Source organism: Palaemon carinicauda, chromosome 2 (assembly GCF_036898095.1).
Source record: "Palaemon carinicauda isolate YSFRI2023 chromosome 2, ASM3689809v2, whole genome shotgun sequence".
Classification (NCBI taxonomy): Eukaryota; Metazoa; Arthropoda; class Malacostraca; order Decapoda; family Palaemonidae; genus Palaemon; species Palaemon carinicauda.
This window is the reverse complement of record NC_090726.1, coordinates 202,972,092-202,999,860: the sequence shown is the minus strand read 5'-3', so window position 1 is coordinate 202,999,860 and position 27,769 is coordinate 202,972,092. Positions and strand designations below refer to the sequence as shown.

Below are 27,769 nucleotides of genomic sequence, written 5' to 3'. Positions count from 1 at the left end.
GCCTGGTCCTTCATTATCAGGTCTTTCCCAAGACACAGTAGTAGAGGATGGTAACCATAATTTTATCTCGGATTTAGGCAATATAGATTCTCCTGCCCTCCATCCGGAGGCTAAGGATTCTACCTTCCTATCTAATCCTTTGCCGTAGACTTTTCTCCAGCTGTCAAGAATACTCCTCATGGTGCTTGCTGTCTACTGGCTGAGATACATCATCCTCGTTTGCCATCACATTCCTACGAGCGTTTTTGGTTCGTACGAGCAGCTCGTAATCCCTTACATGTATCCTCAAGAGTGATTTTTCTGGATACATCACAAAAATCTCTCATCTGCACACTTTTCGCACTCGGCCTGAACTTGCACCAAAGCTCACGCCCCGCCCTCTTACTTCTTTGGACTAGCCATCTTTGGCACTTGCCTGAATTTCCCCTATTTCCATTATTGTGAGACAATCTGTACAGCGTACGCCTCGGCCGGTTAGAGGGAGGAGGTACCTGCTAGGACCAGATCTCATGGGTATAGGCCCCACCCTAGCAAACCTATCAATGGGCCAGGTACTGAAGGCTGGATTCTGGAAGCGACAGACCACTTCAAGGTCTTTTGTGTATTGGATTATTGTACAATATATGCAGAAGTTCCTTGACACCTTTGTGCTTGGTCATGTAAGGGCTGCTCAAGTAATTGTGTAGTCAGCCCAGCTCCAACACAGGACAGGAAGCATCTCGTATATAGTAACGTGTAGATGTAAGTCTGGAATGAATGGCAGAATGATTTGTTCTTTGCCCTCATTTTTCCATCCCCCGTCTCAGGAACAAAGTGGTTGAAACCATGCTGAATCAGAGCTGATGGCGGTAAGTTACACTTCAGAGCTGGGGAGGATGGTGGAATTTATACCAACCCATTGATCATCATATAGGTATATTATTCCAGTCAAGTTCCCCTTCGGGGGAAGGGTTTCTTCATTTTACTCATGTGCAAGACAGGTCCTATTATTCTTCTCACCCCCTATGAAAGACATTTAGGAGGTTTTTAGAGTCACTGCTTTGCTCCCGTATGGGACCAGGTGGTTGGACACTTCTAGGGAAGAAAAAGAACAGTCCAATTTGGTTCTCTGGGGACTTCCTATTAGTCTTCTCACCCCATATGAAAGACATTTAGGAGGTTGTTAGAGTCACTGCTTTGCTCTTGTATGGGACCAGGTGGTTGGAAATTTCCAGGGAAGAAAAAGAACAGTCCAGTTTGGTTCTAGGGAGACCTCCAGCCCACCAAGCAGTAACTTTCTCTATTAGAGGACGATGGTTTGTATGTCACGTAACAACAAATCACAAATTGGCCGAAAAGTCAAAAGTGAGCTATACAGACTGGTGAGGGAAGCGGGGCTTCTTGCCTGCACTCCACTTATAATTTAATTATCGTTAAACGATTCTAACTACAGTACTGTACTGTCTCGGGCTCTCGCTGAAAAAAATCCTGCTATTAAAGGACTCGCGTTTGTATAGGTAGGAAAATTATGAACATTTTAAAAATTCTGATGTTATAGAACTTTTCAAAAATCTGGATCCTTCAAATATCAAGTCGGCTGACTCCTTACCATTAATTTAAATCTTTGAAATCTTAATATTGAAAATTCAGCCTTGTAATTAAATGTGCAAGTGTAGTTTAATTTTCTCATATTCTTATCTTTGATAATTATACTGCATGTAAAAAGTACTTTTTTATATATGATGTCTTGTTTTTTAGGAGGTAACCCTATCAAATTTTGTCAAAGGAAAAACTCACACTAATAATTGGGCAGTTTTGGTCGACACCTCACGATTTTGGTTCAACTACCGTCATGTGGCCAACGTACTGTCAATGTATCGGTCAGTCAAGAGACTGGGGATCCCAGACAGGTAAAGTTTTTAAACAGTCAAGTTGTCCTGTAGCTTTTATTTTAACCTTATGGGAATGTTGACAGTGAAGTAAGGGATTTTGACGAAGGAAAAATCTATTCCAGGGTGAGGAACCTGTGTCGCCCAGTGAAATGCTCCTTAAAGCACCATTTTAAAGGTATAAATACTGCTAAATATACCAGAGAAAAAAGTTGCATAGAATGCTAGGAATATATCCAGCTCGCTCACCCCTAAGGGGTGTCGGTATTAAAGCTGGGCGAGTGATACCACTACCAGAGATCCATTTCCAATTAGACTTCTCCCTCCTCAAAATCCCTGTTACTACGAGGTGTCGTTCACTACACATACTCCCCCCCCCACCACCACCACCTAACCTTCTCCCTTCATTCCTTGTTAGCCCCCCCGAATGTTCGTACGTGTTTTTCGTAGCTCTGATTTATTTTGTGTTTTTGTAGATGTCAAACGTTTTTGAGATCCATGCAACCAAATTGGGTATTATATTTGTCTGTTTGGGATTTCTAGGTAGCAACACACGTTCATTCATAACCTTGTTGGGTTTTATCTCACCCGCTTTGTTGACGCTCCCTTACGGGTGTGTATGCGGTCTTTTGGTGTCGCTTCCTCGGGATCTCTCTGTTTTGTAAGACTTTATTAGTTCCTTATGCTAATTGTAGTCTTATTTTTGTGTTATGGACATCTAATTCAATGTTGAAGGACTTCTTTGAGATGATCACTAGTTACTGTATGGATTAACTACTCTTGATAGAATTACATATAGGGTTGCCATATATGGTACAGAAGGCCCTTAACTTTCAAACTTATTAGGTTCCAAGAAGCTGTTTTGTAAGTCAAATTGTTTTTAAGTCAAATTTTATTAAATTTTCGCCTAGGGTAAGCTTAACCTGAACCCCATACCTATGATTTACAGCTACAAAATTCAGCAGAGTGTCAGGTTTCATATGAAATAGATATTATTATTACTATGACTCGCTAAGCTACAACCCTGGTTGGAAAAGCAGGATGCTATAAGCCCAGGGGCTCCAACAGGGAAAATAGCCCAGTGAGGAAAGGAAACAAAAGTAAAATATCAGGTTATTACAAATGTCGTTTTGCTTACTGTATTAACCCTTTTACCCCCAAAGGACGTACTGGTACGTTTCACAAAACTCATCCCTTTACCCCCCCTTGGACGTACCAGTACGTCCTTGCAAAAAAACTGCTATTTTTTTTTTTTGCATATTTTTGATATTTTTTTTGAGAAACTTCAGGCATTTTCCAAGAGAATGAAACCAACCTGACCTCTCTATGACAAAATTTAAGGCTGTTAGAGCAATTTGAAAAAAAAATATACTGCAAAATGTGCTTAAAATAAAATAATGCCTGGGGGTTAAGGGTTGTTCCAAATAACCTGTGGGTAAAAGGGTTAACTGATATATTATTGTTTTATTTCAGTATTTTTTTATCTTTGTTATTTTTAGTTGTATTTCCATTTGTATCTGAATATGTTAGTAAGTTGGGGAGCTGCTGTATTCATCCTACATTAATCCGGATCAAATTAAATCATCGCCAAAGGATACCAAAAGGAAACATATTAGAACCAACTTACATCATAGGTCCGGAGTAGCGAGGACAGCTCGTAGCAGAACGTGCATGACTCCGGGAACCATACCATGTAGGCGGACCTTCTGTAAAAGGAAGGGGACATAAGTCTGGATGTTCCTTGAAACTTTGGTTAGTGATCCTATTCACAGGCTGGGATCAGCCATATAACTAATAAAAATGCCTATATTTATGCATATATTTAATTCTAACTATGTATAAATATGGATAAATATCCATACAACATCGTGTTCAAATAGAAATAAATTAATTATGCCTATATTTATGCATATATTTAATTCTAACTATGTATAAATATGGATAAATATCCATACAACATCGTGTTCAAATAGAAATAAATTTCCACTCAGTACTTGGAACCGAACGCTAGCCCCTTCTAATGAAAAGCCAGGTCGAAACCAACCATGCCATGAGAGGCTATCTACTGTTCCTTGAGACTCTGGTCAGTGAACAGATGAATCAATAGAATACTAATATCCAGTAACCACATAACATGTACTAATAAACCTCATCAGTAAAATAATGTTAACCCCGGTTCTGAACGTCTGAGTCAGGGATGGCCAACCTATGGCGCATGCGCCACCAGTGGCGCATTTCATGATTACAAGTGTCGCACTATACCCCAAAGATAGTAAATTGAATGACTTTTCTTTAAAATTGCTAATTATATTCATATATTTTCATTAGGACTTTCAAGAATAGCTAATGAATATTACCAACGCAAATTCAAAGTGTCATTAAAGTAAGTACAGTTTACTTTGTATTCATGTTAAATCCTTTCCTTTACAGCTAAAACCAAAGATTGGCCACCCGTGGTCTGAGTGATCTCTGTTGCCACCGGAGATCCGGTGACAAAGGTCCGTCATAGTGAAAACGTGAACATCAGAGGAAGTCTAATATTAACCTCAATGCTGAACGCCTGTACGATATCCGGTTAAGCCGGAGATTCGATGAAAAGGACCGTAATAGCGATATTGTGATTATTCATGAAAAAGGGTTCATACCCTGGTTCTGATCGTCTGATTGATCAAAATGTTAACTCCGGTTCTGATCGTCTGATTGATCTCTGTTTGTACCGGAGAACCAGTGACAAAGGTCCGTCATCGTGAAATCATGACCCTCAGCGGTACGATAACATTCCTCAATACTGAATGTCTGTGTTATCTCCAGTGAAGCCGGAGATTCGATGAAAAAATTAATTTGTAATTGTGATCAATCATGACAAAGGTTCGTGTGCAAAAGGCCGCAGCCGGAGTCTGAGTGCCGGATTTGACTGTTGCACTCCAAATATCTGACTAGTTCTCACCCAATGAGTATCCATTATAGCGGAGTATAACTCAAGGCGGAGCTAAGGGTGTCGGCATAAAGCGACCCCAATTAATGACTCATACACTAACGTAACCTATTAATAGTGCTAGCTATATTAACAGTAACCACATCAATAAAACGTGTTTATCATTAAACGTAATATCATCATCTCTGAGAATAAGAGGAGGCAGGAATAACTCGTGATCGTATAAAAACGGAAAACGGGAAATCCACTTCTCTTACTTGAGCTAATAAAGAAAACGAGAGAAGCGGTAACTCGTATCTGTAGAACAGAAACCGAGCACTCTATGCTCTCGCTCTCAAGGTTACATAATAAAAAACCAACATCACACAATAATATGATAAGAAAAATAATAAATTGATTGCTTTTTCTTAGTAATTGTAATAACCAAGAACGAAGAATAACGACAACGTAACAAATAAACAAAGATATAGTCTAAATCGAGCACCTTCCTGAGCCGAGTACAAAACTATAACAAAGACTAAATCGCTATTCTTCGTAGGTCCAAATTGGACTAGCAAATAAATACCATAGTAAAAACTAATAATAAATAATGATGATAAAATTGGTCATAAAACGTAAGTGATATAACCTAGATGACAGAGTACCAGAAGGGCAATAATAACTTGAAAATTTACTGAAGCGAACACAACCCAAAATGGCTGCCGATACCGATGCAGGCCAATCGCTTCCAAAACTAAAATCCACAATACTGGAAACAGAACAAATGCCCGGTACTGCAATAAACTGTCAAAACAAACTATGGTACTTAACATTGGTAAAGGTGAAGTAGCAACGTCAGTCATGTTGAATTAACGACAAACACTACGAGAAACACTGGGCAAAAAATTATCTACTTTGCGGGCAAGTCCAAAACAGAAGGATGACCTGGAGGGTGTTCGTGTAGGTGGTGGTGGCGTGGTGCAAGTGTGGTTCCTGGGGTCTTTGTTACGGCCCTTCCCTTTGATGAAGGAGTTATCTAATTGGAAGACAGCCTGTGAATAGTGGTTTTCACACGCCCCCGATGTAGACACGACACTCACGAGGTGCTCGCGCGAGGGTAGTAACCTCTGCATTCCATGCTTTTATTTTCTCTGGTATATTTGGAAGATTTATATCAGAAAAGGTAGATAGAAGGACTTTTCACCGGGCGTCACAGGTCTCTCCCCAGAAATAGATTTTTCCTTCGTCAAAATCCCTTTTCTAGGTCTATTAAATAGGTTCCAAAAATCTTTGTAAGTCGAATTTTGTTAAATTTTTGCCTACGGTAATCTTTATCTAACTCGGATACCCACGACTTTCAGCTGCAAAAATCAACAAGTAGTCCTGTTTCATATTGTAAATGTCATCTTGCTCACTGCAATAAATTATATAATATTGCTTTATTACAGTACAGTAGTTCATCATGAAGTTTTGATACAATCTCTGAGATACTAATAGCCAGGCCCTTCTCCATCATGAGGCTCAATACTACACAGTATTCTAGAAGTTTTATTCCAGCTGTTGCCAAGTTGTGGAATGATCTTCCTAATCGAGTAGTTGAATCAGTAGAACTTTAAAAGTTCAAAGTTGGAGCAAATGCTTTTTTGTTGACTAGGCGGACATGAGTCTTTTTATTGTTTATATAGGGCACATCTGTTTTGACGCTGTTACTGTTTTTAGAATGATATATTGTTCATTTATTCTCATCATTTATTTATTTCCTTATTTCCTTTCCTCACTGGGCTATTTTTCCCTGTTGGAGCCCTTGGGCTTATAGCATCTTGCTTTTCCAACTAGGGTTGTAGCTTGGCTAGTAATAATAATAATAATAATAATATGGTTTTCAGTTAGATTTGTGTTTGTATCTGTGAACGTTTGTTAGTTAAGGATCTTCTAGAGTTTCCTTACTCAGCCTGATTTACTTTTAATCAAGAAGTTCACATTTGTTTGTTATATTAGTCCTCTTCCAAATGTTTACACTTTTAACCCTTTTACCCCCAAAAGGACGTACTGGTACGTTTCACAAAACTCATCCCTTTACCCCCATGGAAGTACCGGTACATCCTTGCAAAAAACTGCTATTTACATTTTTTTTTTTGCATATTTTTGATAATATTTTGAGAAACTTCAGGCATTTTCCAAGAGAATGAGACCAACCTGACCTCTCTATGACAAAAATTAAGGCTGTTAGAGCAATTTGAAAAAAATATATTGCAAAATGTGCTTGAAAAAAAAACCCCTTGGGGTTAAGGGTTGGAAAATTCCAAATAGCCTGGGGATAAAAGGGTTAACTATGATCGGCAACTTCCGCAATAAAGGACACAAGCGATCATTTTTGTATGAATTCTGCTTATTTATATTAGTTTTGGGGCTATTCATTATAATCTTATACATACATAATACACGGCTTGTCATGCACTATCCATGTATGAAAACAGAAAAAGATAGTAGAGTGGTCACATTTGCTACGTATCAATTTCATATTGATATTGAAGGATAATTGAAGTTGTTACTTTTTCAATCTATTTAATGTTAACCCTTTTACCCCCAAGCTATTTGGAACATTCCAACCCTTAACCCCCAGGTGTTTTCTTTTTCAAGCACATTTTGCAATATATTTTTTTTAAATTGCTCTAACAACCTTAATTTTTGTCATAGAGAGGTCAGGTTGGTCTCATTCTTTTGGAAAATGCCTGAAGTTTCTCAAAAAATTATCAAAAATATGCAAAAAAAATTTTAATTAGCCGTTTTTTGTAAGGACGCACCGGTATGTCCATGGGGGTAAAGGGATGAGTTTTGTGAAACGTACCAGTAAGTCCACTGAGGGTAAAAGGGTTAAGGTTGGGATTTGCTGAATTTTTGGGTAATTCTGTAGATTTAAAATGCCTGGTGTATAATATATATTACTACTTCATCTTTCAGTCAAATTATTCTAATGGTGGCCGACGATATGGCTTGCAACCCTCGAAATCCTCGTCCTGCGACTGTCTTTAATAATGCGCATCAACATATTAATGTGTATGGTGAAGATGTAGAAGTCGACTACAGGGGATATGAGGTTAGTGTTTATATATGTTGAGAAACATTATGTACATTTGTTATATGAAAATCTGTAAATACTAAATAATTTATGATGCCCAATGATTGGGCATCCCTTCAGACTCATTGGCTAAGGTTGGGGAGGTTTTTAGTAATTGGTACTGTTAAACTGAACATGAAGTAACTCGGATCTTTTAGTGTTGTAAGTACTTCACAGTTATTATTAACTACTATATAAGGCCAAAATAAATACTAATAGTCTTTTCTGTAATATATACAGTACCCTATACTATACAGTACTAGAATTTGCTTATAAACACAATACAGTTTCTTGTGGGTACAGCATTGTATTTTGCAATGGCTCTTTAATCTGGTTTTGATCTGCATAATTTTTTAAACATTTTTATATTGTTTTGGTATTGTTTACTACTGTAATCATCATCATGTATCATAGCCATAATGGTAAAAAGACAATTAAAGATAGAATCATCCAAGTCTGGATTCTGATATATTGAATATAGATAGAAATTGCTATGCCTGCCATGAATGTTTTAAGACCTGAATTTCATGACACTCACATGCATAGCAGGACTTAAGAGTAGCAGGGCACTCGGTCCTGATATACACCGCCATTCCCCTTGCCTTATTTCATAAGTTATTAGGTCATTAAATTTTGGAATAAGGAGCTCAAATGTGTGCTTCGTTTGAGAAATCAAAGTTTCTGAGCATAATAGAACATCTTACTGTCTGGACTGTAAGGTCTCTCTTATTGCCGTACATTCCACGAATATTGCAATACAGATGATTAGATGACACTTGAATTCTGGAATGCGCTCGTCCAGGATCTTGTTCAATATCTCCAAAGAGAATAAGACTTAAAAGCAGTAAGAAAAAAGTCTCATTGTACTTGAAAAAAATTAACAATGAAAATAACAAAAACAATATGTGCACGAATATATAGAAAGCGACTCGTGCAACTCATAGATTAAAGATAAAATGTCATGTAGAATTGGTCAACGCGGCAGAGCCGACACACTATGTAAGGCTATGTAACCCTCCGGGATAGCCGCTTTAACTAAAGGGAGGAGAGTAACAATGATTTTGAGAATTTATACCAGAGATGAAGGTAAAGAAACAGATAGGAAAAAGGCATCCCCTTGATAAACCACTAGGCATCTTTGACCCATCTGTTAATCCTGCCCAACACCATTTAGAAAAAATCATGAAGATAAATCAGATTGAATAGTGTCTGAGTGCACCTTCAAGCAAGAAAACTCTAACCCAAGGCGGTGGAAAACCATGGTACAGAGGCTATGACAGTCTTTTGAAGGTATGGTCCAATAGGTTCCTGGGTCTTGTCTTGTCTAATCAACATGGCATCGATCTATGTAAGTATTTTTCTCAAGTCATATAAGGTATCTCTTCTTTTCCTGCCCTAATCCCCACTTGCCCACAGGGAGCTTGATCAGGTGTACTCTGGTTAATGGCTCTTAGAACTTGTTTGACTAGCAGATCCTTGAATCTTTAAATAAAGGAAAGATAACCAAAACGATTATTTGGAATGGCTAAGGTAGAAGAACAGGTGAACAGATACCTATTCATAGAATATTATATGTAAATAAATGCATGTGGGCAAGTCAATTTATGTAGTCCCGGCTGGTAAACATTTACGCACTCCAAAAGATGATAAAAAATGGAGGAGAATATCAGTCGATACTACAGTACAGTACTGTAGTACTGTGTGTGTTGAGAGTTACAAAGAGTTGAAGATTTAAGAAGTAATTATTTTATGATTCGTAATGGGTTTTTAGTGAAGAATTCCGGGAATGAACCACAGTTGTTAACCCGACTACAGTCAGAAAATTGCCAGTTCTCACCCTTAGTCATTCAGGAATCCAGATAAATCAGAAGGATTGTAGTGATGAAACAAATCATTTTGTTTTAGTTCTAGTTAAGTAAACAGAAAACCTTGGGTAACTTTATATAGAATTTTTTTTGTTTTGATAACATAAGATCAGAGTTTTTCAGAGTACAGCTATAAGCAGTAAGTTATTATTCGTTTTTCATTTCAGGTAACGGTGGAAAACTTTGTAAGGCTTCTCACTGGCCGTCTGACCCCAAGCACTCCACGCTCCAAGAGGCTGTTGACCGATGACGGTTCCAATATATTGATTTATATGACAGGCCATGGCGGAGATGGTTTTTTAAAGTTCCAAGATTCGGAAGAAATAACCAATGTAGAGTTGGCAGATGCCTTTGAACAGATGTGGCAGAAACAGAGGTAACAGTTTTTTGTCGATAGTTTCTTTATTCTGTTTAGTGGAATGATATACATAAGGTTCTCAACTTCAAAATTTGATTGGTTCCAAGAAGCTGTTAGCAAGTTGAATTGTTAATTTGATTGGTTCCAAGAAGCTGTTAGCAAGTTGAATTGTTAATTTGATTGGTTCCAAGAAGCTGTTAGCAAGTTGAATTGTTAATTTGATTGGTTCCAAGAAGCTGTTAGCAAGTTGAATTGTTAATTTGATTGGTTCCAAGAAGCTGTTAGCAAGTTGAATTGTTAATTTGATTGGTTCCAAGAAGCTGTTAGCAAGTTGAATTGTTAATTTGATTGGTTCCAAGAAGCTGTTAGCAAGTTGAATTGTTAATTTGATTGGTTCCAAGAAGCTGTTAGCAAGTTGAATTGTTAATTTGATTGGTTCCAAGAAGCTGTTAGCAAGTTGAATTGTTTGTAAGTCGAATTTTGGCATATGGTTGGCCTAACCTGAATTCCATGCTTATGGTTTCGAGCTAAAAAAGTCAACAGATAGTCAGGTTTCATATGAAATATATATCAGGATAATTCAAATGTTTTGCCGACTGACGTAGTGTCATAAGTCAGGTCGTAGTAACGGGGTCTTTTGTGGAGGGAGAGGTCCAATTGGAAATGGATCTCTGATAGTGGTATCACTCGCCCCAGTTTTAATACAGACACCCTTTAGGGGTGAGCGAGCTGGATATATTCCTAGCATTCCATGCAACTTTTTTCCCTGGTATATTTAGCAGTATTTATACCTTTGAAATGGTGTTTTAAGGAGCATTTCACTGGGCGACACAGGTTGAGCCCAGAAAAGGGATTTTGACGAAGGAAAAATCTATTTCTGGGCGAGGAACCTTTGTCGTCCAGTGAAATCCCTTCATTACAGTATTTCCTTATCTTTATTATTTTCACTTGGATTTGTGTTTATATCTCCGAATGTTTGTAACTTGAGGATATTCTGTATGCAGTCACTTCTCAATTTAGCAAAGGGCTGTTCTACGAATAGTATTGTGTGATGTTAATTTTAACCCTTTTACCCCCAAAGGACGTACTGGTACGTTTCACAAAAGCCATCCCTTTACCCCCATGGACGTACCGATACATCCTTGCAAAAAAATGCTATAAGAATTTTTTTTTCATATTTTTGATAATTTTTTGAAAAAATTCAGGCATTTTCCAAGAGAATGAGACCAACCTGACCTCTCTATGACAAAAATTAAGGCTGTTAGAGCAATTTAAAAAAAATATACTGCAAAATGTGCTGGGAAAAAAATAACCCCCTGGGGTTAAGGGTTGGAAATTTCCAAATAGCCCGGGGGTAAAAGGGTTAAGTGATTCAGACATTATATCCATAAAATTTAGTTGTTAAAGAGGATGGTCAGACCCTATAAATAAAAACAACGCTGATGTATTTTTTTATAATGATTGATATAGTCATATATAGTTGAATTACCAAAAGGAGAAAAGGTTAGATGGATGAAAATGAAAATACATTTTACGGGTTTGTCAGGTAGCCAGAATTGTTTCATTGGTGCAAATTCACAAAAAAATAATTTATTGTGTTTCATTCAGTAAAACTGAATGGTTAAAGCTGAGAATTTAGAGTTAAGTTAATCTGGCTCAAGTCAAGTTTGAGAGTCGTGTCAATATTTGGAGTGTCATAGGATCAAGGACCCCACAGTGTTTAGCTGTGGAGGTAAGAGCCCGAGTTCATATTTGTACTCGGTGTTCGCTTAGGATAGTGATTATACATACATACATACATATACCAAGGCACTTCCCCCAATTTTGGGGGGTAGCCGACATCAACAAAGAAACAAAAACAAAAAGGGGACCTCTACTCTCTACGTTCCTCCCAGCCTAACAAGGGACTCAACCGAGTTCTGATAGTGATTATAGGCAGTTAAAATGATACAAATATTTTTCAAAACCACACAAAGTCTATTGACAAATGTAAGAAAGTTTTCCAAGAAACCACAAGCGTAAATCACAAATATCTAAGAATTTTAAGCAGTTTAACTGCACAATATAAACAAAAATGCTGGCAGTTCAACCAATGGGTCACTAACACTGTATCATCATATCTGAAATTGAACAGCCATTCATTTTTTAAACAAAATAAGTATATAGAGGGTAAGTTGCAATATGGTGGGACTTGTTTTAATATGTGCAATATGAATAGATAGGTGTAAAAAAACTGGGGGCAAGGTAAAGAATACTGTATTTGACAATAGTGTAAGGATTGTACAGTTAGGTTGAGGTTTTTATAGTCATGTAATCTCCAAATCAGGCATAAGCACCCACCCCATAGATAGGAGGCTGATGGCTAACGACAGAACCCAATACTCGGACACGAGTGGGCGCTGACGAATCTCCACACTTCAACCTGCTCACATGTAGCTTGTTTTGGCCGATGTGGTAACGTTCCTGATTGGTGACCGCCAGGCTGGTGTTTGAGTCCCACTCAAACTCGACACTTTCTTTAGTTGCTGCAATCTCACCATCCTTGTGAGTTGAGGATGGGGGTTTGGGAGAGCCTGTATCTGCTGATTCATCAGCAGCCATTGCTTGGCCCTCCTTGGTCTTAGCTTGAGTGGGGAGGGGGCTTGGGCATTGATCATATGAACATAAAGTCAGTCTCTAGGGCATTGTCCTACTTGATAGGGCATTGTCACTGTCCCTTGCCTCTGCCATTCATGAGCAGCCTTCAAAATTTGACCATAGTGTAAGGATTATACAGTTGGATTGAAGTTGTTTTAGTCATAATTCTGGTAATATTCATGCAACAGCCCTGGACAGGTATTCTCCACACTTTACCTTGCTCACAGAGTAGCTTTTTTCCCCATTTATGTTTTTTTATTAATGTTCAAAGCAATATTTATTTATTTAGGTAGAATATTGTGATGTATATGTGTAACTAATGTTACGGATATGCTTTGCATTCCACTAGTGTTGCATTTAGTAAAACAGGATCCTAGCTACATTAGTTTAATATGGGTAGTAACTAATGTTACGGATATGCTTTGCATTCTACTAGTGTTGCATTTAGTAAAACAGGATCCTAGCTACATTAGTTTAATATGGGTAGTTACTAATGTTACGGATATGCTTTGCATTCTACTAGTGTTGCATTTAGTAAAACAGGATCCTAGCTACATTAGTTTAATATGGGTAGTAACTAATGTTACGGATATGCTTTGCATTCTACTAGTGTTGCATTTAGTAAAACAGGATCCTAGCTACATTAGTTTAATATGGATAACTACAAGTCCCCTTTTCTCAACAGGTACAATGAGATCCTTTTTATTATTGACACATGCCAAGCAGCATCCATGTATGAACATTTCTATTCACCAAATATATTGGCTATTGCATCAAGTTTAGTTGGTGAAGACTCCTTATCGGTAAGATATAAAATATTGTTATTTTTACCAGTTTTATTGAAGATTAACAGATTTTGTTGTTTTCTATATTTGAATAGCCCCCTCACTAGATGTGTGTGTGTTTATTAATACAAGTTAAGTTATTAGAAATAGAAAGTAAGTTTATGTATAAACATTGTTCAAACAAAGTACAAACCATTGCGTACCTCTCCTTTTTAAGGGCATCATGGGAAGCTTTAAATTCCAAATGGCCTTAAGTGTTCTATATCTACCTCTTATATGATCTATCCTTTCACCAAAAATAGTAAGAAAGAGAATTCTTAGAAAGGAGAATCAATTACAACCTTGAAACTAATTATATTCCATTTATCAGGAATAGATTCAACAATTTCAACACTTTAAGAGATGTCTGAAGTGGCAGACATGTGTTTAACTGATATTGTATATGGTTGTCCCCGCTTTTTGCAATAAGAGATGTCTGAAGTGGCAAACATGTGTTTAACTGATATTGTATATGGTTGTCCCCGCTTTTTGCAATAAGAGATGTCTGAAGTGGCAGACACATGTTTAACTGATATTGTATATGGTTGTCCCCACTTTTTGCAAGGATTATGTTCCAGAACCCCCTTAGATATAAGCCTTTGTAAATCCTCCTCACACTTACAAAAACTTTTCCAGGCTTTTAACACTTTTCCACTCTCCCACAAGCCATTCTACCAAAATCCTCTCTCAATAGAGAAAATTTTATGTGCTGAAAGACACAGTATCATCAACTCTTCTGATTGATCCAGCAACAGCAGGACTGACGACAGGCACTATCCAAACAGATTGTACGTTGGCCAGGGCACCATCCACCGGTTGAGATGCTACCGCTAGAGTGTTATTGGATCCTTTGACTAGCCAGACAGTACTACATTGGATTAATCTCTCTGGTTATGGCTCATTTTTTCTTTGCCTACACATATACCGAATTGTCTGGACAATTTTTTTCACATTCTCCTCTGTCTTCATACAGTACATCTAACAACACTGAGATTACTAAATAAATTTCTTTCCTCAAGGGATTAACTTCTGCAGTGTAAGTGTTCAGTGGCTACTTTCCTCTTGGTAAGGGTAGATGAGACACTCTAGCTATGGTAAGCAGCTCATCTAGGAGGAGGACACTCCAAAATCAAACCATTGTTCTTTTGTCTTAGGTAGTGCCATAGCCTCTGTACCATGGTCTTCCACTGTCTTGGGTTAGAGCTATTTTGCTTGAGGGTACACTCGGGCATGCTTTTCTATATTGTTTCTCTTCCTCTTGTTTTTATGGATGTTTTTATAGTTTATATATGTTAATGTTGTTAATTATCTTAAAATATTTTATTTTGATTGTTATTACTTCTCTTGTAGTTTTTCTTGTTTTCTTTCCTCACTGGGCTATTTTTCCCTGTTGGAGCCCTTGAGCTTATAGCATCATGCTTCTCCAACTAGGGTTATAGCTTAGCTAGTAATAATAATGAAGCATGATGACATGTCGTTCTCGGTCGCCGAGTCTAATGCTGTAAATTCTGCGGCCACGGTAGAGACCTAGCTTAACATACTACATCTTCATGCTCATGTAGTTACTATGTTGACACCAAACTACAGTAGAACCTCCCAACAACAGATTGGCTTTCGGATATGACGGACTAAATCCGATAACCAGAGTATTGTTTCGTTGGCAAAGTATTGTTCTCCTGTCTGGTCTTCAGCTGCTGATTCTCATCTTAATTTGTTGGACAGAAACTTACGGTCTATTAAATTTCTTATTCCTGATCTAGATATTAATCTCTGGCACCATCGTTCAATTAGTTCATTATGCATGTTGCATAAGATTTTTCATAACTCTGACCATCCTTTACATTCAGATCTCCCTGGACAATTCTATCCTGTTCGTAATACTAGGCATGCAGTTAATTCTAATAGCCAGGCCTTCTCCATCATGAGGCTCAATACTACGCAGTACTCTAGAAGTTTTATTTCCTGTTACCAAGTTGTGGAATGATCTTCCTAATCGGGTAGTTGAATCAGTAGAACTTCAAAAGTTCAAAGTTGGAGCAAATGCTTTTTTGTTGACCAGGCGGACATGAGTCTTTTTATAGTTTATTTATGACATATTTGTTTTTGATGTTGTTTATAGTTTATATGTGACATGTCTGTTTTGACGTTGTTACTTTTTTTAGAACGATTTATTGTTAATTTGTTCTCTTCATTTATTTATTTCCTTATTTCCTTTCCTCACTGGGCTATTTTTCCCTGTTGGAGCCCCTGGGCTTATAGCATCTTGCTTTTCCAATTAGGGTTGTAGCTTGGATAGTAATAATAATAATAAAAAGGTCACTATAAGAAGTATATAGTACTGAGATATTTATATTTATTTACATGAAGGTAATAAAATCATTTTAACCTTATTAATTATTGACATATCTTCATAGTAAATTGCCTATTCAAGGAATAATTCTATATCAATGAAATCAACTATTTTCAATGCAAGCCCATTTGAGAAAATGTAAACACTCTCAGTTGATTTTGTTGTGTGCTGATTTCAAGCTCAAGGATATGTTAACCCTGATATCCCTCCACTTGCTAAAGTAATTACTTCTAATCAATCTTTCTCATCATGTTTCGGGCAACGGCGTATGCAATAGGTGCCGTGGTTATTTTGCAGTCATCAGCTGTATTTTCAAATGTTTTATAGTTCATAGTATTAACCCTTTTACCCCTAAAGAACGTACTGGTATGTTTCACAAAAGCCATCCCTTTACCCCCATGGACGTACCGGTACGTCCTTGCAAAAAAATGCTATAAAAACTATTTTTTTCATATTTTTGATAATTTTTTGAAAAAATTCAGGCATTTTCCAAGAGAATGAGACCAACCTGACCTCTCTATGACAAAAATTAAGGCTGTTAGAGCAATTTAAAAAAAATATACTGCAAAATGTGCTGGGAAAAAAATAACCCCCTGGGGGTTAAGGGTTGGAAATTTCCAAATAGGCTTGGGGTTAAAGGGTTAATGACTGATAGTGATGTAGATTTTACTCAATCACGGTGAAGATTTGGTGCAACCAACAGCATATGGATACATACATACCTGGGTTTTATACTTGTCAGAAACAATTGCTGTGCTGGATTTACAATCAGAACCCCCCTTGTCTGGCTGGAAGACCCTGTTAATGTACAACACTGGAAACCATTCACTGGTCTGTGACTAGTTATCTTCCTGGTCTAAGGGCATAAAAAACTTAAATTTTTAGCAAAACCTTACAGACAGAAGATGCTAATCAGGTCAAATTGTGTTGTTCTTCAGGAATTTCTTTACCAGTGGTACACTTTCTCATCGGAGACTACTACTGATAATTGCATTACAAAGAAATATGAATAACTAGTTCCTATGCTATTGCAATTGACCAACCTTTATCTCTGGCAACTGGCCATCAAATTCATGCTAAAGTAACACTTAAAAACGGCCGGCTTGCTACATCAACTTTTGGCTGTCTCAGTCAGCCTCTGCGTCCATCAATAGAGATGTACACACAAGATTTTTTTATTTGTTTTTTCTCTTTATTGGGTTTTGCTAGCACTGAACCCATTCTGTTTTCAGATTATTTTCTTTCAGAAATCTGCACTCCAGCTATGGGTTACTCCATAGGTAGCGTATCATTGACAGCGTCTATCATCTGGTGGTGAGAACCAGATTGCCAACAGATGGTAGAATTGAACAAAGCCCTTGATTCAGAGTCGCTGTAATGCCCAGTTCTCTCCTAACACTAAGACAGCACTAAGGAGAATTTAGGAACACTGTAGGGGCTGTTCTTAATTATAATATATGATATGTAGGCTGTCAGACTATGAAAAATACCCAGATCTTTTATTTGTGTTTGATTCAAGCGTTGCTGAACATCTGGAATGCTTTCCTTTTTGCCTGGTGTTTGAGGTGGGTACTATCAGTTCCGGTAGGCCCTTGCTGCCTCTTCCAGTGCCTTAGATGACCGCGGAGGTAGCTGCAGTAGGGGATTCAGCGTTATGAAGCTTCATCTGTGGTGGATAACGGGGGAGGGTGGGCTGTGGCACCCTAGCAGTACCAGCTGAACTCGGTTGAGTCCCTTGTCAGGCTGGGAGGAACGTAGAGAGGAGAGGTCCCCTTTTATTATATATATATATATATATATATATATATATATATATATATATATATATATTTTTTTTTTCCATTTGTTGATGTTGGCTACCCCCCAAAATTGGGGGAAGTGCCTTGGTATATGTATGTATGTATGTATGTACTATCAGTCATTTAGAGTTTAATAAAAGAGATGGATATTGCTGTGGCCAGGCTTATTACTTTCATACAACCATGCAACCATCAAGATGCCTAATGGCATATGAAGTCATGAAAGAACTGAACTGATTGTCAGAATAGGTAGACATGGTGGTAGCTTATATTCTGGAAAATGGCCTTCTGGAAGTGTTTTAAATGTTAGTGAGGCTGTCTGAGAAAAGATCTGACAGTATTTCAGCCTTCTGGAAGTGTTGTGAATGTTATAGAGGCTGTCTTGGGAAAGATCTGGCAGTATTTTTAGCCTTTTTAAAGTGTTGTAAACATTACAGAGGCTGCCTGAGCAAAGATCTTGCTGTGATTTTAGCCTTCTGGAAGTGTTTTAGAACGTGTAGATAATTTTTTTTTATTTTTGGTAACGGCCATCAGGAATGTGTAGATGGCTGAAGCTTATGCCCGGAACGCAGCCAGGATTACCTGTCCAATGGATATGACGGACATTGGTGATGACGTAAACGTTTGTTTGGAATTGAAAAAATGCAGGTGGTGTAGTCAATACAACATCCACTGTCCAGTTTCAAAACTTTAGTGATTGATACTACATAACCTAGACTACACAAGTGAATTTCTCACATATCTGGAACCTATAATCCATGGAGTATATGTATTGTGTGACTATTCCACCACCAGACAATCTTCCTAATGACCAAGAATGTGTGCAAATGTAAAAGGATGGGTTGTATTGGAAAAATTATTGACATTTTTTGTAAAGTTACTTATCTACAAAGATGACTGCATTATTATTACATGCTCCAAATTTCTTATCCCTTTATTTTTGTGTGATGCCTCCCAGATATATCTTTTAAAAAATTCTCAAAATATTGTTTTTATTTTTACCAACAATGGTTTATATGATTTGTATCTTTGTCGAGGAATATCCTGATTAGCTCTCTTCTATTAAGTCTATTTTACAAACTAGTAAATCTTCAGTAGTTCACTTTGCAGAATATTAGCATTTTCATTCTGTTGGAGCTTCACACTTTCCATTAATAGAAGTCATTAATTTATTTTGCTTTAATAATGTGGAATGATTTTATGTCAATAGTATTAATGCCAGTTCTTTTGGGCTTGGAAAATTTTGATTACTACGGTAAAGTACCATGTATTGCAGTTTTTTAAGTGTACAATATACGTGTATTTGATTGATTTTTTTTCCGTTTTCTCCTTTTTCACAAATGGTTATTCTCCTCATCTACATCTTGTTTTAATAAGGCTTATTCTCTGTTGATGTTTGCTCATTTTTATAATAAAAGTATGGTAATCATAATAATGCTAATATCATTTCTTTGATTTTCTTTTCAGCATCATGTTGATCCTGCAATTGGTGTATACATCATTGATCGTTTTACTTACTACGCCCTAGAATTTCTTGAAAGAGTTACACCAGACAGCAAGAAGACTCTAGCTCAGTTTGTAAGCATTTTATCCAATGTTTATTCAGTTCCTAGTGTTTGTCTCCAATATTATTGGTCAAGTACACTGTAATTTTGGTTTCTGTTAAAGAGAAGGGAACCAGCTTTTTGGTTTTCATTATTCAGATATGTCATTGAAAGGCAACTTTGTAATTGTCACAAATATTAGTCAACATTTGGTAGAGATAATTTATATAGTTTTTAGAGCTTGCAAAAGAAAATTTCAATAACCAGACAATAGATTTGAATAACAGCAATCTAGTCAATGACTTATGGTTATCAAATATTATGCAACCCATCACACTCTGTGATTTAGCATGATACTTATATTCCTTTGACTGCCCAGACAGTACTATATTGCATCCTTCTCTCTGATTATGGTTCATTTTCCCTTTGCCTACACACACACACACACACCGAATAGTCTGGCCTTTTCTTTACATATTCTTGTCTGTCCTCATACACCCTACGACACTGAGATTACCAAACAATTATTCTTCACCCAAGTGGTTACTGCACTGTAATTGTTCAGTAGCCATTTTCCTCTTGGTAAGGGTAAAAGAGACTTTAGCCATGGTAAGCAGCTCTTCTAGGAGGACACTCCAAAATCAAACCATTGTTCTCTAGTTTTGGGTAGTGCCATTGCCTCTGTACCATCATATTCCACTTTCTTGGGTTAGAGTTCTCTTGTTTGAGGGTACAATCGGGCACACTATTCTATTCTATTTCTCTTCCTCTTGTTTTGTTATAGTTTCTATAGTTTATATAAGATGTATTCATTTTAATGTTACTGTTCTTAAAATATTTTAATTTCTCCTTGTTTCCTTTCCTCACTGGGCTATTTTTTCTGTTGGAGCCCCCGGGCTGATAGCATCCTGCTTTTCCAACTAGGGTTGTACCTTAGCAATTAATAATAATAATAATATCTTAGTAAAAAGTTTGGGAAGTGTTTGTAATACTGTATTTACTTTTAGAAGCAGAGGAATCCTATTTCATATATTGTAATGAAAAAGAATTCCATATCTAGGCTAATAGAAAGGGTTAGGCTTGACTCCCTAGCTTCATATTTTAAGTTGAAATATGATTTTTAATGGGAATTAGGAATCTAATTGTTTCATTTAATCACATCTACAATTAGGGAAAAGCCTGATTTATAAATAGATGTGTGAGAGAATTGTATGACCATGGTAGCACTAGAAAGTCTTATAAAGGTATGTGATACAAATATCATCGTCAGAAATTTTCTGTGTTAGCTTGTCCCTTTATGGTGTTAGAAGTTAAACCATTTCTCTCGATGCACTTCTATTCTGTACTCTCTTCCTTATCTTCCATCATGGCTAGGTATTCATAAGTAACCTTTTAAATTATTTTTGGGGACTTCCTACAGGTATTTGGCTTGACATTTCCATATTTACTGATCTTTAAGTAACTTTCCTGTTTCTGTACAACTAAATTTTCCTCCAAATCCTCATTTGTAATACAGTATAGTCTCCTGACTTTACTCCAGTCATGAATCTTAGCACCCTTAGGTCAGACCTTATCAAAATATCCTGCATTTTCTTTGCCAATGTTTCTGTTCCATAGAGCAGTACAGGCTATATATATCCATCATGAGTATTTTCGTGTTATTTGGATATTATTTATTAGCAGTCTGAAAATCTCCCTCTATTTCATCCATGCTGCTACCTCCCTTCTAAGATCTCTATAAATGAAAACGTTCTCACCATGAATTGATTTCAACTATGCAGACATAGTAACTATTAGAGTTGTAGGCAAAGTAGACAGAATGAAATTGTTGTGTACAATTTAATTTATTATTGTTTTATTTTTAGATAAGTCTAAATACTTTGTTGAAAGTTCTTTGCCCTTTTCTTATCTTTCTACTTAACCTCCTTTCCATATTTCCTTCTTCCATCTTGCTGTCCAATGTCCTTTATCTTTAACACTATAGTCCCCCCTCCTCCAATTGTGTGACCGTTCCTGAATAACTTCTCCGGCTGTAGCCCCATGTCTTATAACCCAAAGTCTACGCATTAATCTATGTTTTCTTACCATTATTTGTACGTCAGGACTTCTGTTTCTTTACTTTACTACATAGGTGTGGAACTATACTTAACAAAATTATACATCGGAATCTGTCCGTACACTACAGTATTAAATACAAGGCCCATTCTTTGCTCTGCAGCATTCCTTAGTTGTATTGTTTTCAATGTTGTATTCACTTTGTATCTGTTTTCCTTTATGTTTTTTCCAGTTGCACAACTTCAACCCGACCTTTTTCTTGCACTTTTTACCTGCCTATACATTTATTATTCTCCCCGCACTCTAGTGATGTCGGCTACCCCCTCAAAATTGGGGGAAGTGCCTTGGTAGATAGAGATAAATTATTATTATTATTACTGGCTGAGTTACAACCCTTGTTGGAAAAGCAGGATGCTATAACCCCAAGGGCTCCAAGAGGGAAAATAGCCCAGTGAGGAAAGGAAATGTAGAATAGTGTGCCTGAGTGTACCCTCAAGCAAGAGAATACTTTTACAGCTATTCTTACTAGACTTGAAATGATTTGTACAGTACAGTATTTATTTTGGTACATATAAATACCCTTCTAGCTTTCTTTTTGTGCCATGATTTTATTTACTATGGCTCGATTAATTTCTAGTGTTGGCTCTCTCTCATATAAGCAGGTTTCACGATACTAACGTATTTTGTTTCTTTTACAGCTTCAAGTTTGTCCCAAGCGAGTGTGCATATCTACCGTTGGTGTTCGACGAGACCTTTACACAAGAGACCCAGATAACGTGCTCGTCACAGAGTTCTTTGGCTCTGTAAGGAATGTTGAGCTGTTTGATAATCTTTTGAACTTCCCTGAATGTGGTAATCCAAATATATCGAAGCCAGATCCCATGTGAGTAATTCTTTAATTAACTTCTTAGTATTAAATATAATCTTGATTTCATAATTTCACTTTGTGTCATATCATATCCATCAGTTATATATTCCATATTCTTAATAAGTCTCTCATAATCTATTACTTTTGCTGGCTGGATATCCATACTGCACATACACGCCATAGTTTCTGGATACCAGGCTGGTAAAAACCTTGCGATAACCTCTGTATTCATATAGCTTATTTTTTTAGTCTATTTCAATTACTCCTTGTAAAGAAGGAAGGGTTTTGACTTTCATTTTATGAATAAAGATACAAATTTTTTTCATTATTTTGTACAAAAATACACTTGTTCCCAAAGTTAGGGAACCTGGTGTAAAGATTGACAGCAAATACAACTGCGTCTCATGTTGTCTTCAATTTAATCTCAGTCTTTGAAAGGCTGAGATATTGACAAGACAGTTTATTGTTTCAGCAATAGTATTTTTGCATTTTGTATGGTTTGATAGGTTTGTGCTCACTTCCTTATTGGCAGAGGTAAGACTGCTAAGTTTTAATTATCAAAGCTTGATATTTTGTGGTCTAAAGTAAATAAGCTATTATTGGCGGAAGAGTATCCTCATATGAATTGGATACGTACGGCGGTTTCTCGTGCTCCATGTCTAATCATTATCCTTAATGTCATTTCTTGACTGAGGATCAGATTTGAAATTGGTTATAGTTGGCTGAAACTACAGCTTAAGATAGGGAAGCTAGATGTAAGAAAACAGAAACAAGCATTAGTTTGGAGTCTGGTCCAATTTCCTGCTTGTCCCCAACTGCTGCTATTGTACCCCTTGCCGATCAGACTTACTTTAGACCAGGTTAGTAGTTTGGAGATTCAGGCTTTTATTGTAGAGGATATATTGGTGAAATTTGGTTGATAAGACTTCTTTATTAGATATGTTACATAGAAATGATGAATATGGGGATATGTTTCAGTTGAGTTTAGCTGAACGTGGTTTGGTTCCTAATCATACTGTTGCTATGAAAGTAACTAGCTCCTCAGAGGGTACTGTGCAGGCGCCTTTTGGTAGTTTTATCCTCAGGACAAGCCATGCCAATCCCATTTGCAGAGCACATGTGTGTTTAAAGTCTGTCTGTTAGTGTTCCTTACTTGAAGAGTAGCAGAGTATCTAATTCCTTTTTAGGAAAAGTTATTGACACAGCTATGTCCAAGTAAATTTCTTGTGAACTTGGGAATTTCATGTCTGGTGCTTCTGCTTTTATGTCAGCAATTTTTTGACTTACAAATTGATATATCTCATGACCTTCCTCTACCATTAGTTGTACCTCCACTGATGACTAGGTCTTCACCTCTTATAAGTGTGATTTATTGCCTTTCCCGAAAGATTCTGTCTGGCATACACTGCTTCTCTTGAAGGGTGTGACTCAGCCCCCATTAAAATGATGTTACTTTGGGGTAACTTCAAACTCCTACTACTGTTTTGTATCTCAATTGATTTTTTTTTCATTTAAAAATCAACTGAAAGAGAGATTTAGTTGTAAAATTTGTACATTGGAAGTTTCTTAGTTTTTTACTTTTGTATATATATTATTTTATCGGAATGAATGGCGAGCATTGTGACGTAGTTCCGGTAGGCCCTGCTGCTTCCTCCGGTGCCTTGGATGACCGTGGAGGTAGCAGCAGTAGGGAATTCAGCGTTATGAAGCTTCATCTGTGGTGGGTAACGGGGGAGGGTGGGCTGTGGCACACTAGCAGCACCAGCTGAACTCGGTTGAGTCCCTTGTCAGGCTGGGAGGAACGTAGAGAGGAGAGGTCTCCATTTTTGTTTCATTTGTTTGATGTCGGCTACCCCCCAAAATTGGGGGAAGTGCTTTGGTATATGTATGTATGTGTTTATTTTATCAGTGTATAGAAGTCACTTTCAAAGGTGACTTTTTTTATATGGTAAGGTCATTTTTCTGGAATTTGTCCGTGGTTTCACGGTATTTTAAAGATTCAAATTTAGACAGTTGAAACCTTTCTCTTAAAGGTCTCATGGCTTTAGCTAAACACATAAGTGGACTACAAATGCTACGTAGCAAAGTAACTTTTGGGGAACACAATATAAGTATGCCTCTTATATCTACCTTCAGAGACAATAAATTATTTTAAGGCTAAGACTTTGCCTCTGTTATTTCTCATCACTTTTCTGAAAATGGATGAAAGCCTTTCAACAGGAACATGTTTCTTGATCCAGTAAGAGCTGTTCAGTATTATCTGGAAAAAATTAGCCATTAGTTACTATACCTAACTTTTTTAGTGGGTTAGGGTCCCTAATCATCTGATGACCAAAAATGCAATAACCTTAATAAATCAAAGTTTGATCATAGTAGCCCATTAAGAATTAGATCCAAACCTAATAAAAGGCTTGAAAGGAATATTACATAATTCTAGTAGTGCAGCCACTCCCCTTAAATTTTGTAGAAACCTCTCTCTAGAGTTTTAGCAGCAGCTCTTGAGCCATATTTTGCTAAACCTTACCTTTAAAAATCCTTTTTTTGTTTATGAAGATTGCTAGGCAATAGACCCTGTAGTGGCTGCAGAGCCAAAGTCTAATTAATTTTGAATTCAGTTAATTTATAGCTCTCTTATCTATGTACATATGGGGTTATAATTTAGAAACTTATTTGGTACTAATCAAAATCATTTAGATAAAGAATTATGATTTAGAGACAGTCAAATAATTTAAATAGTTAGGTTCAGTACACAATATGGAGTCCCTTATTTCAAGTTGTATTTCAAGATGGTTTGTTATAAGTAATTTAGACTAGTTTAGTTCATCTTAACCATGGTATAATGCTTTTAATTAAGTTTATCCTACATTTCCTTCACTGGCATCCCATGACCAGCATAGTGTGGGAGTAAATGATATAAATATCAGGGAGGTTCATAGAAATAAATGCTCTAAATATACTCACCTGATGTTCATATACTGTACCTGTCCACTCTCCTCCCCACTGCCTAGTGGTGTCAAGAGGGTAGGGATAATTTCGACTTCGAAACAGAAAGAGATTTGTGTCAGTTACCACTTGCTGTGAGAATGTTCCTTTCTTTACTAGGGGGAATGTATTTATTGAAGGGAAAGAGAATTGGAAAATTTAAAAAAAATCTTATTAGTAAATGTCATTTAAACTGAGCTTCTGGAGAAGAGGCAATATGAACAACTGAGTATAGAAATAATAAAATTTATTATTAAAATTTTGCTTTTATAATTTTAAAGTATGTGGATTAATAGTGAAAATTGCAATTGCAAAGAGTTCATACTTGGTTTTTTGCTGCTATGTTCTCTCACACCTTTGAGTACTCAAAAGATTGTAGAAAGTTCTCCAACATTACCTTTTTCCAGATTTTGGAAGTTTTTCCTAGTGGACTATTCGTGTCTAGAGTCAACACTGAAAAATTAATAATGTTATATATTTGCACGTTGTGTGAAACACTTTAAAGCTGAATGCTTTAAAGTGAGCTGTATTCCTAAAGTTTTTTTTTTTTTTTCCAGCACTGAGAAAGAGGATGTTGATGCCCGAGAGAAACGCCCATTGACGTATGCGAACCAGCTTCCCATACATCGAATATCCTGAATGACTCATTGATTGGGACTTTATTTTAAGAGGCTTTTTAGAATGTGTAAGTAGTTGAGAGACCAAATTTAAAATTTTAACATAATGAATCAGATAGAGGTGGTAAATGATGAAAAGTGAAGTACTCCTTATGAGTCCTTCAACATCAAAGAAATAACTTATAAACGTAGGTCAGTTGTAATAATAGGATTAGTTGTAACATGATTATATTCCTATTAAGAATAAATTATTAATGTTTCTTCTTGGGTAACTTATAACCTTCAGGTACTAAGATATTCAGATATTTGCACATAACACCTGTTAATCATATACAGTACAGTAATCAACCTCTGTACAATTCACATGTATTCCGAGTGTTTTTTGGAAGCTGGAAAGTTTGCTAGTCCAACATCATTAGGGTTAGACAGCTCCCAACACCTCATTAGTTTCCAAAACAGCTGATCCTGCTATCTCTTAAGTTAATGTATAGTAGCAAGAATTCATGCATTTGCATATTAATTGAATTAGTTAATTGGACTCTCCTGTAAAGGGCTTATTGCCAGATAGTCGAAGCTTCGATCCATTCTCTCTATGGGGAGCCCTCTCAAGGTGCTACCATTCCTGGGAATTTTTCTTCCTTCCACTCCCTTTCCATCCCAGCCTGTGGATCTGGCATTGGCTGGACCTTCAGATTATCGGACTCGGGCAAGGCCCTAATGGGGTTCTTCCATCTGAGCAAAGTCTTACTGGTTTGATGGTGGGAGTAGTCAGCAGAGCTGGCTGCTTCTATGTTTATAGAAAACCCCAGATGATCGAATGCTGGTGCTTAATCAAAGCTAGCTTTGATTCATTAAGCCACAATAGGAAGAAAAAACCCTTAATTTGGATACTTAATTTTGTTTTTGGAAGTTATCAAAATACACGATACGAATTATGTTTCCTCAGTAATGACTTTGTGAATGGAGGTAGAGGGGTTGTAGTGACGTAGGTATGCCAGAAATAACAGAGAATAGTTTCATCTAGGATGCCATACAAGCTGTCACTTTATAGAAGATGGCTTTCAGCTACTCAGGTTCTGTAGAAAGTTCAAATATTCCTGAACTTGCAGGGTTCCCCTATACGCACTGGGTCCGTGCTTCACACTTTTAATACATTGGCCCTTGAGAAGGAAAGCTCTATTTCTTTGGTAATGAGGTTGTATTGGATTCCTTGTTCTAACAGGAAAGGCCTTGGAGACTCCCACAGCTCTTCTAACCCCAAAAAAGTGTAATGAAAGACACCATACAGATAATACATATTTATTCCCATTTCCTTACTACAAAAAATAATGAGTTCCATTGGTTATTTTACAATATCTAAGATCACTATTAAGGTATTTACATAATTACATGAATTTGTTTCATTGTGCTGTTACAGTACAGATTATGTAGATATGACAGAGCTTTTGAAACTAAAATCTATATGAATGAATATACATTTGGACTTAAAGCTCAGTATTTTACCAAATTAACAGTACCAAAAACATTTTGTGTAGAATTTTTAAGCAGAATTACTTGATAGAGAGATAGAGATAAGAGATTTCAGAAAATAAAATTGTCATTGCTGGGAAAAGTGTTATTTTGACTTGACTGAAATTTTCAGAACATTATTTATCCAAATATTTGGTTGTCATATTATTCACTTGATTATTAAGCATAAAATGGTATAGCCATAAAGGAAAATAACGGTGTCTGTTCTGAAACAAAGTGGATAAACTCGGGAGATATTTTCAGATATTCCGAGTCACCCTTTGTACCTAATACACTGGATAAAATTTGGTTTCTAATGAAATTCACATGATATTTAATTTCAATTCTTTTGGCCTTGAAGAAATCTAGGAGCATTGCAAGTCCTTTGTGACTGTACCATTTTATATAAAAATTTATATATACATATATTTGGTCTCCTTAAATTACAACTGTACAAATGA

At 36.7% G+C, this 27,769-nt stretch overlaps 1 protein-coding gene across 2 annotated transcripts in view; it reads left to right on the top strand.

Moving 5' to 3' along the window:
• Positions 1-27,769, top strand: part of PIG-K (Phosphatidylinositol glycan anchor biosynthesis class K) — a 53,529-nt gene that overhangs the window by 17,773 nt on the left and 7,987 nt on the right. Inside the window, exons 2-8 of one of the 2 annotated variants that reach the window (XM_068361390.1) lie at positions 1,738-1,889; positions 7,744-7,879; positions 9,933-10,141; positions 13,446-13,563; positions 19,201-19,311; positions 22,031-22,215; positions 25,740-25,867. In XM_068361390.1, the coding sequence (XP_068217491.1) occupies positions 1,738-1,889; positions 7,744-7,879; positions 9,933-10,141; positions 13,446-13,563; positions 19,201-19,311; positions 22,031-22,215; positions 25,740-25,821 (993 nt within the window). In that variant the 3' untranslated portion in view covers positions 25,822-25,867. Of the gene's footprint in view, positions 1-1,737; positions 1,890-7,743; positions 7,880-9,932; positions 10,142-13,445; positions 13,564-19,200; positions 19,312-22,030; positions 22,216-25,739; positions 26,060-27,769 lie in introns of those variants that run through there. The other variant, XM_068361383.1, reaches the window with a different exon arrangement.